Here is an 11,229-nt window from a genome sequence, read left to right on the forward strand (position 1 = left end):
CCATAGATATAGAGAGAGCTATAGCTAAAGCCATAGCCATAGCCATAGACATACACATAGCCAGAGCTAAAGCCATAGTCAGAGCCATAGCCATAGTCATAGACATAGACAGAGATATAGCCATAGTCATAGACATAGCCATAGACATAGCCATAGCCATAGCCATAGGAATAGTCGTAGCCATAGCCATAGACATAGCCCTAGTCATGGCCTTTGGCGTAGCCATAGCCATAGCCATAGATGTAGACGTACCCGTAGCCATAGCCATATGATGCAGTCTTAGCCGTAGCCTTAGCCATAGCCATATGAAGTAGCCGTAGCCGTAGCTTTAGCCATAGCAATAGACATAGCCCTAGCCATAACCATAGACATAGACATAGATATAGCCATAGCCATAGACATGGCCATAGCTATTCATAGCCAGAGACATATACATAGCCATTGCCATAGATGTAGCCGTAGCCTTAGCTGTAGCCGTGGACATAGACATAGACATAGCCACAGCCATTGACATAGACATAGACATAGATATAGACATAGCCATGGCATACATAGCCATAGACATAGACATAGCCATAGCCATAGACATTGCCCTAGCCTTAGCCATTGCCATAGCCAAAGCCATAGAGATAGACATAGCCATATCCATAGACATACCCAATGACATAGCCATATCCATAAGCATAGACATAGCCATAGACATAGAAATAGCTATAGCCAGAGACATAGACATAGCCATAGCCATAGCCATGGTATACATAGCCATAGCCATAGCCATAGATATAGCCATACCCATAAACATAGACATGGACATGGCCATGGCCATGGCTATAGACATAGATATACCCATAGCCATAGCCAGAGACATAGCCATAGCCTGAGACAGCCTTAACCATAGACTTAGCCTTAGCCTTAGACATAGCCATACACATAGAAATAGACATAGCCATAGCCATAGCTATAGTCATAGACATAGATATAGACGTAGCCATAGCTGTAGATGTAGCCATAGCCGTAGCCATAGCCATAGCCATAGCCATAGACATAGCCATAGCCGTAGCCACATAGACGTAGCCATACACATAAACATAGACATAGCCATAGCCATAGCCATAGACATAGACATAGCCAGAGCCAGAGCCATAGCTATAGCTATAGTCATAGACATAGACATACACATAGCCATAGCTGTAGCCATAGACATAGACATAGCCATAGCCATAAACATAAACATAGCCATAGCCATAACCATAGCCATAGACATAGCCATAGCCATAGACATACCCATAGCCATAGGAATAGACATTGCCATAGCCATAGACAGGGCCATAGCCATAGCCATAGCCATAGCCATAGATGATGCCATAGCTGTAGCTGTAGCCATAGACATAGACATAGCCATAGCCATAGCCTTAATCAAAGCCATAGCCATAGCCATAGCCATAGCCATAGACATAGACAGCCATAGCCATAACCATAGACATAGACATAGCCATACACATAGACATAGACATAGACATAGACATAGCCATAGACATAGACATAGCCATATATATAGACAGAGCAATAGCCACAGACATACACATAGCCAGAGCTAAAGCCATAGTCATAGCCATAGCCATAGCCATTGTCATAGACATAGACAGAGCCATAGTCATAGACATAGCCATAGACATGGCCATAGCCATAGCCATAGACATGATCATAGCTATAGCCATAGACATAGCCCTAGCCATAGCCATTGATGTAGCCATAGCCATAGTCATAGATGTAGACATAGCCGTAGCCATAGCCATATGATGTAGCCATAGCCGTAGCCTTAGCCATAGCCATGTGATGTAGCCATAGCCTTAGCCATAGCCATATGATATAGCCGTACCCATAGGCGTAGCTTTAGCCATAGCCATAGACATAGCCCTAGCCATAGAAATAGACATAGACATAGGCATAGACATAGATATATCCATAGCCATAGCCATAGACATAGCCATAGCCATAGCCTTAGACATAGCCATAGCCATAGCCATAGCCATAGATGTAGCCATAGCCTTAGCCGTAGCCGTGGACATAGACCTTGTCCTAGCCACTGCCATAGACATAAACATTGTCCTAGCCACTGCCATAGACATAGACATAGACATAGATTTAAATATAGACATAGCCATGGTAGACATAGCCATACACATAGACATAGCCATAGCCATAGCCGTAGACATTGCCCTAGCCTCAGCCATTGCCATAGCCAATGCCATAGAGATAGACATAGCCATAGCCTTAGACATACCTAATGACATAGCCATATCCATAACCATAGACATAGCCATAGACATAGACATAGCCATAGCCATAGCCATAGACATGGACATAGCCATAGCCATGGCCATGGTATACATAGCCATAGCCATAGACATTGCCATAGCCATAGCCATAGCCATAGCCATAGACATAGACATAAACATACACAAGGACATGGCCATGGCCATGGCTATACACATAGACATACCCATAGCCATAGCCATAGACATAGCCATATCCATTGACATCCATAACCATAGACTTAGCCATAGCCTTAGCCTTAGCCATAGCCATACACATAGAAATAGACATAGCTATAGCCCTAGCTATAGCCATAGACATAGATATAGACGTAGCCGTAGCCGTAGATGTAGGCATAGCCGTAGCCATAGCCATAGCCATAGACCTAGCCATAGCCGTAGCCACATACAAATAGCCATAGACATAAACATAGACATACCCATAGCCATTGCCATAGACATAGACATAGCCAGAGCCAGAGCCATAGCCATAGCCATAGCCATAGACATAGACATAAACATACACATGGACATGGCCATGGCCGTGGCTATAGACATAGACATACCCATAGCCATAGCAATAGACATAGCTATAGCCATAGACAGCCATAACCATAGACTTACCAATAGCCTTAGCCTTAGCCATAGCCAGACACATAGAAATAGACATAGCCATATCCATAGCTATAGCCATAGACATAGATATAGACGTAGCCGTAGCCATAGATATAGGCTTAGCTTTAGCCATAGCCATAGCCATAGACATAGCCATAGCCGTAGCCACATAGACATAGCCATGGACATAAACATAGACATACCCATAGCCATAGCCATAGACATAGACATAGCCTGAGCCAGATTCATAGCCATAGCCATAGTCATACACATAGCCATAGCAATAGACATAAACATAGATATAGCCATTGACATAGACATAGACATAGCCATAGCCATAAACATGAACATAGCCCTAGCCATAGCCATAGCCATAGACATAGCCATAGCCATAGGCATAGGTATAGCCATAGCCATAGCCATAGACATAGCCAGAGCCATAGGCATAGACATAGCCATAGCCATAGACATAGTCATAGCCATAGTCATAGATATAGACATAGACATAGAAATAGGCATAGACTTATCCATAGCAATAGCCATAGACATGGTCATAGCCATAGGCATAGCCATAGACATAGCCATAGCCATAGCCATAGCCATAGACATAGACATAGCAATAGCCATACCCATAGCCATAGCCCTAGACATAGCCATAGTCATAGCAATTGTCAGAGCCATAGCCAAAGACATAGACATAGCCATAGCCATAGACTTAGACATAGCCATAGACATAGACATAGCCAGAGCCATAATAATAGCCATAGCCATAGTTATAGTAATAGCCAGAGCCATAGCCATAGACAAAGACATAGCCATAGCCCTAGCCATAGACATAGACATAGCCATAATCGTAGCCATAGCCATAGCTATACCCATGGTAGACATCGACATAGCCTTAGCCAGAGCCATAGTCATAGAAATAGACATAGATATAGCAATAGCCATAAACATAGACATAGCCATGGTCATAGCCATAGCCATAGCCATAGACATGGAAATAGCCTAGCCTTAGACATAACGATAGCCTTAGATATAATCATACCCATAGATATATACATTGCCATAGACATAACCATAGCCTTAACTATAGACATAGACATAGACATAGCCATAGACATAGACATAGCATAGCCATTGACATAGCCGTAGCCGTAGCCGTAGCCATAGCTATAGATATAGCCGTAGCCGTAGCAGTACCATAGACGTAGCCATAGACATAGACATAGACATAGACATGGCCATAACCATAGTCATAGCCATAGACATAGCCATAGCCATAGCTGTAGCCATAGCCGTAGATATAGCCATAGACTTAGCCATAGCGGTAGCCCTAGCCGTAACCATAGACATAGACATAGACAAAGCCATAGCCATGGTATACATAGCCATAGACAGAGACATAGACATAGCCATAGACAAAGTTATAATTATAGCCATATAAATAGACTTAGACATACACATAGCAATAGGCATCGACAGACACAGTCATAGACATACACATAGCAATAGCCATAGCCATAGACATAGACATAGCCATAGCCATAGAAATTGCCATAGACATAGACATAGTCATAGCCATAGCTATAGCCATAGCTGAAGCCATAGCCATAGCCATAGACATAGACATAGTCATAGACATAGATATAAACCTAGCCATAGCCATAGCCATGGTAGACATACACATAGCCATAGCCATAGCCATAGACATAGACATAGAACTAGCCACAGACATAGCCTGAGCCATAGACATACCCATAGACATAGACTTAGACATAGCCATAGCCATAGTCATAGCCTGAGCCATAGACATAGATATAGAGATAGACATAGCCATAGCCATAGGCGTAGACATAGTCATAGCCAAAGGCATAGCAATAGAAATAGCCATAGCTGTAGCCGTAGCCATAGATATAGACATAGACATAGACATAGCCATAGTCATAAACATAGACATAGACATATACTTAGCAATAGCCATACCCATAGCCATAGCCCTAGACAAAGCCATAGCCATAGCAATTGCCCTAGCCATATCCAAAGACATAGTCATAGCCATAGCCATAGACTTAGACATAGCCATAGACATAGCCATAGCCATTGCAATAGCCAAAGCCATAGTCATAGACAAAGACATAGCCAGAGCCATAGCCATAGACTTAAACATAGCCATAGACATAGCCGTAGGCAGAGCAATAGCCAGAGCCATAGCCATAGCCCTAGCTATATCTATAACCATTGCCATACACAAAGACATAGCCATAGCCCTAGCCATAGATATAGACATAGCCATAGCCATAGCCAAACCCATGGTAGACATAGACATAGCCTTAGCCATAGCCATAACCATAGACATAGACATAGCAATAGCCTTAGACATAGACATAGCCATAGTCATAGCCATAGCCATAGACATGGATATAGCCATAGTCATAGCCTTAGACATAGCGATAGCCATAGACATAGCCATAGCTATAGACATAGACATTGCCATAGCCATAGCCATAGCCATAGCTAAAGACATAGACAGAGACATAGCCATAGACATAGATATAGCATAGCCAATGACGTAGCCATAGCCATAGTCATAGATGTAGAAGTAGCCGTAGCCATAGCCGTAGACGTAGACATAGCCATAGCTGTAGCCGTAGCCATAGCCGTAGCCATAGACGTAGCCTCAGCCGTAGCCGTAGCCATAGACATACACATAGATATAGCCATAGCCATAGACATAGATATAGCCTTAGCCATAGCCATGGTATACATAGCCATAGACATAGCCATAGCCATAGACCTAGCCATCGCCATAGCCATAGCCATAACCATAGACAAAGTTATAGATATAGCCATAGACATAGAAATAGACATAGCAATAGGCATAGCCATAGACAGAGCTATAGCCATAGCCATAGCCATAGACATGGACATAGCCATAGCCATAGACATAGCCATAGACATAGATATAGCCATTGCCATAGACATAGAAATATACATAGCCATAGACATAGCCTTACAGATAGACATAGCCATAGCCATAGATAGACATAGCCATAGCCATAGCCGAAGCCATAGACATAGCCATAGCCATAGACAGACAGACAAAAACATAGATATAGCCATAGCCATAGATATAGCCCTAGACATAGACATAGCCAAGACAATAGACATAGACATAGCCCAAGCCATAGCCATACACATAGACATACCCATAACAATGGTAGACATATACATAGTCATAGCCATAGCCATATCCATAGCCATAGACATAGCCATAGCCATAGCCATAGCCAATGCCATTGCCATTGCCATTGCTATAGCCATAGCCATAGCCATAACCATAGCCATAGCCACACATACATAGCCATAGCCATACACATAGACAGAGACATAGACATACCCTTAGACATAGACATAGACATAGCCAGAGCCAGAGCCATAGCCATAGCCATAGACATAGATATAGCCATAGACAAAGCCATAGCCAGAGACATAGCCGTAGCCGTAGATGTCGCCGTTGCCTTTGCCATAGACATAGACATGGACATGGACATGTCCATAGGTATAGACATAAACATAGCCATAGCCATAGCCATAGCCATAAACTTAGACATAGACATAACCTTAGCCATAGCCATAGACATAGACATGGACATGTCCATGGGTATAGACATAAACATAGCCATAGCCATAGCCATAGCAATAGACATACACATAGATATAACCATAGCCATAGCACTAGACATACACATGGCCATAGCCATAGCCAAAGCCATAGACAGACATAGACATAGACATAGCCATAGCCATAGCAATAGCTGAAGACATAGACATAATCATAGCCATAGCCATAGAGAGAGCAATAACCGTAGCCAAAGCCATACACATAGCCATAGCCATAGCCATACACATAGACATAGCCATAGCCAGAGCCATAGACATAGACAGCCATAGCCATAGCCATAGACAAAGACATAGCCATACACATAGACATAGACATAGCCATAGACATAGACATAGCCATAGATATAGACAGAGCTATAGCTATAGCCATAGCCATAGCCATAGACATACACATAGCCAGAGCTAAAGCCATAGTCAGAGCCATAGCCATAGTCATAGACATAGACAGAGATATAGCCATAGCCATAGACATAGCCATAGCCATAGCCATAGAAATAGTCATAACCATAGCCATAGACATAGCCCTAGTCATAGCCATTGACGTAGTTATAGCCATAGCCATAGATGTAGACGTAGCCGTAGCAATAGCCATATGATGCAGTCATAGCCGTAGCCTTAGCCATAGCCATATGAAGTAGCCGTAGCCGTAGCTTTAACCGTAGCCATAGACAAAGCCCTAGCCATAGCCATAGACATAGACATAGATATAGATATAGACATAGCCATGGCATACATAGCCATAGACATAGACATAGCCATAGCCATAGACATTGCCTTAGCCTTAGCCATTGCCATAGCCAAAGCCATAGAGATAGACATAGCCATATCCAGATACATACCCAATGACATAGCCATATCCATAACCATAGACATAGCCATAGACATAGAAATAGCTATAGCCATAGCCATAGACATAGACATAGCCATAGCCATAGCCATGGTATACATAGCCATAGCCATGGTATATATAGCCATAGCCATAGCCATAGATATAGCCATACCCATAAACATAGACATGGACATGGCCATGGCCATGGCTATAGACATAGATATACCCATTGCCATAGCCATAGACATAGCCATACCCAGAGACAGCCTTAACCATAGACTTAGCCTTAGCCTTAGCCTTAGCCATAGCCATACACATAGAAATAGACATAGCCATAGCCATAGCTATAGTCATAGACATAGATATAGACGTAGCCGTAGCTGTAGATGTAGCCATAGCCGTAGCCATAGCCATAGCCATAGCCATAGACATAGCCATAGCCATAGCCACATAGACATAGCCATACACATAAACATAGACATAGCCATAGCCATAGCCATAGCCATAGCCATAGACATAGACATAGCCAGAGCCAGAGCCATAGCTATAGCTATAGTCATATACATAGACATACACATAGCCATAGCCGTAGCCATAGGCATAGACATAGCCATAGCCATAAACATAAACATAGCCATAGCCATAGCCATAGCCATAGCCATAGACATAGCCATAGCCATAGACATAGCCATAGCCATAGGCAAAGACATTGCCATAGCCATAGACAGGGCCATAGCCATAGCCATAGCCATAGCCATAGATGATGCCATAGCTGTAACTGTAGCCATAGACATAGACATAGCCATAGCCATAGCCTTATTCAAAGCCATAGCCATTGCCATAGCCATAGCCATAGACATAGACAGCCATAGACATAGACATAGCCATAGACATAGACATAGCCATAGACATAGACATAGCCATAGATATAGACAGAGCAATAGCCATAGACATACACATAGCCAGAGCTAAAGCCATAGTCATAGCCATAGCCATAGCCATAGACATGGCTATAGCCATAGCCATAGACATGATCATAACTATAGCCATAGACATAGCCCTAGCCATAGCCATTGATGTAGCCATAGCCAGAGTCATAGATGTAGACATAGCCGTAGCCATAGCCATATGATGTAGCCATAGCCATAGCCTTAGCCATAGCCATGTGATGTAGCCATAGCCTTAGCCATAGCCATATGATGTAGCCGTACCCATAGCCGTAGCTTTAGCCATAGCCATAGACATAGCCCTAGCCATAGAAATAGACATAGACATAGACATAGTCATAGTCATAGCTATAGCCATAGCTGAAGCCATAGCCATAGCCATAGACATAGACATAGTCATAGACAGAGATATAGACCTAGCCATAGCGATAGCCATGGTAGACATAGACATAGCCATAGCCATAGCCATACACATAGACATAGAACTAGCCACAGACATATCCAGAGCCATAGACAAAGCCATAACCATAGCCATGGCCATAGACATAGATACCCAGACATAAACACAGACATAACCATAGCCATAGATATAGCCATAGACATAGCCATAGTCATCGCCACAGACATAGCTATAGCCATAGCCATTGACGTAGCCATAGCTGTAGCCGTAGATGTAGCAGTGGCCTTAGCCGTAGTCAGAGCCATAGTCATAGCCATAGCCATATGGTGTAACCATTGCCGTAGCCCTAGCCTTAGCCATAGCCATAGGCATAGCCATAGCCATAGCCATAGACATAGATATAGACATAGATATAGCCATAGCCATAGACATGGCCATTGCCATAGCCATAGCCATAGAGAGAACCATAGCCATAGCCATAGCCATAGCTGTAGCCGTAACCCTAGTTGTAGCCGTAGCCAAAGACCTAGCCGTAGAAATAGCAGTAGCCGTAGACATAGACATAGACAGAGCCACAGCCATAGACATAGACATAGATATAGGCATAGCCATGGTAAACATAGCCATAGACGTAGACATAGACATAGACATAGCCATAGCAATAGTCATTGCCCTAGCTATAGCCATTGCCATAGCCGAAGCCATAGACATAGACATAGCGATAGCCATAGACGTACCCAAAGACATAGCCATAGCCATAACCATAGACATAGACATAGTCATAGCCATAGCCATAGCCATAGCAATAGACATACACATAGCTATAGCCATATCCATGGTATACATAGCCATAGCCATGGACATAGCCATAGACATAAATATACCATAGCCATAACCATAGACATAGCCATAGCCATAGACAACCATAACCATATACTTAGCCATACCCTTAGCCATAGACATAGCCATACACATAGCCATAGCCATAGCTATAGCCATAGACTTAGATATAGACGTAGCCATAGCTGTAGATGTAGGCGTAGCCGAAGCAATAGCCGTAGATGTAGGCGTAGCCGTAGCCATAGCCATAGCTATAGCTATAGCCATAGCCATAGACATAGCAATAGCCATAGACATAGCCATAGCCATAGCCACATAGACGTAGCCAGAGACATAAACATAGAAATAGCCATAGTCATAGCCATAGACATAGACATAGACATAGCCAGAGTCAGAGCCATAGCCAGAGCCATAGTCATAGACATAGACATACACATAGCCATAGCCGTAGCCATAGCCATAGACAGAGCCATAGCCATAGCCATAGCCATAGACATAGAGAGAGACATAGCCATAGCCATAGACATAAACATAAACATAGCCAGAGCCATAGCCATAGACATAGACATAGACATAGCCATAGCCCTAGATATAGCCATAGCCATAGGCATAAGCATAGACATAGTCATTGCCAAAGCCATAGCCATATATGACACCATGGCCTTAGCCGTAGCTGTAGCCATAGCTATAGCCGTAGCCATAGATATAGACATAGACATAGACATAGCATTAGCCATAGACATAGCCATAGCCATAGCCATAGCCAGAGCCATAGACATAGCCATAGCCATACCCATAAACATAGCCATAGCCATAGCCATAGCCATAGCCATAGCCATATCCAGAGCCATAGCCATAGACATAGACATAGCCATAGACATAGCCATAGAGACATAGACATAGCCATAGACATAGACATATATATATCCATAGCTATAGATATAGCCATAGCCATAGACATAGACATATCCATAGCCATCGACATAGCCATAGACATAGCCATAGATATAGACATAGCCATAGCCATAGCCATAGCCATAGCCATAGCCATAGCCATAGACATGGATATAGCCATAGACATAGACATAGCCATAGCCATAGCCAAAGACATAGGCATAGCCATATAAATAGACATAGACATAGCCATAGCCATAGACATAGCCATAGCCATAGCCATTGCCATAGCCATAGACATAGACATAGCAATAACCAGAGAAATAGCCATAGACATAGACATAGTCATAGCCATAGCTATAGCCATAGCTGAAGCCAGAGCCATAGCCATAGACATAGACATAGCCAGAGACATAGACAGACACATAGCCATAGTCATAGACATAGCCATAGACATAGCCATAGCCATAGCCATGGACATAGACATAGCCATAGCCATAGCCATAGAAATAGCAATAACCATAGAAATAGCCAGAGATATAGACATAGCCATTGCCATAGCCATAGACATAGACATAGCAATAACCATAGAAATAGCCATAGACATAGACATAGTCATAGCCATAGCTATAGCCATAGCTGAAGCCAGAGCCATAGCTATTGACATAGACATAGCCAGAGACATAGACAGAGACATAGCCATAGTCA

At 43.0% G+C, this 11,229-nt stretch overlaps 1 protein-coding gene across 1 annotated transcript; it reads right to left on the reverse strand.

Moving 5' to 3' along the window:
* Positions 1–599: 599 nt before the first annotated feature.
* On the reverse strand, positions 600–5,241 carry LOC137633691 (serine-rich adhesin for platelets-like). Its single transcript, XM_068365939.1, has 5 exons — positions 4,614–5,241; positions 2,940–3,164; positions 2,074–2,284; positions 847–1,152; positions 600–711 (listed from the first exon to the last, which is right to left on the reverse strand). Exons 1-5 carry the CDS (start codon positions 5,239–5,241, stop codon positions 600–602), a joined length of 1,482 nt encoding a protein of 493 aa, XP_068222040.1.
* Positions 5,242–11,229: the final 5,988 nt, after the last annotated feature.

The sequence above is a fragment of the Palaemon carinicauda genome, chromosome 43 (assembly GCF_036898095.1).
Source record: "Palaemon carinicauda isolate YSFRI2023 chromosome 43, ASM3689809v2, whole genome shotgun sequence".
Classification (NCBI taxonomy): Eukaryota; Metazoa; Arthropoda; class Malacostraca; order Decapoda; family Palaemonidae; genus Palaemon; species Palaemon carinicauda.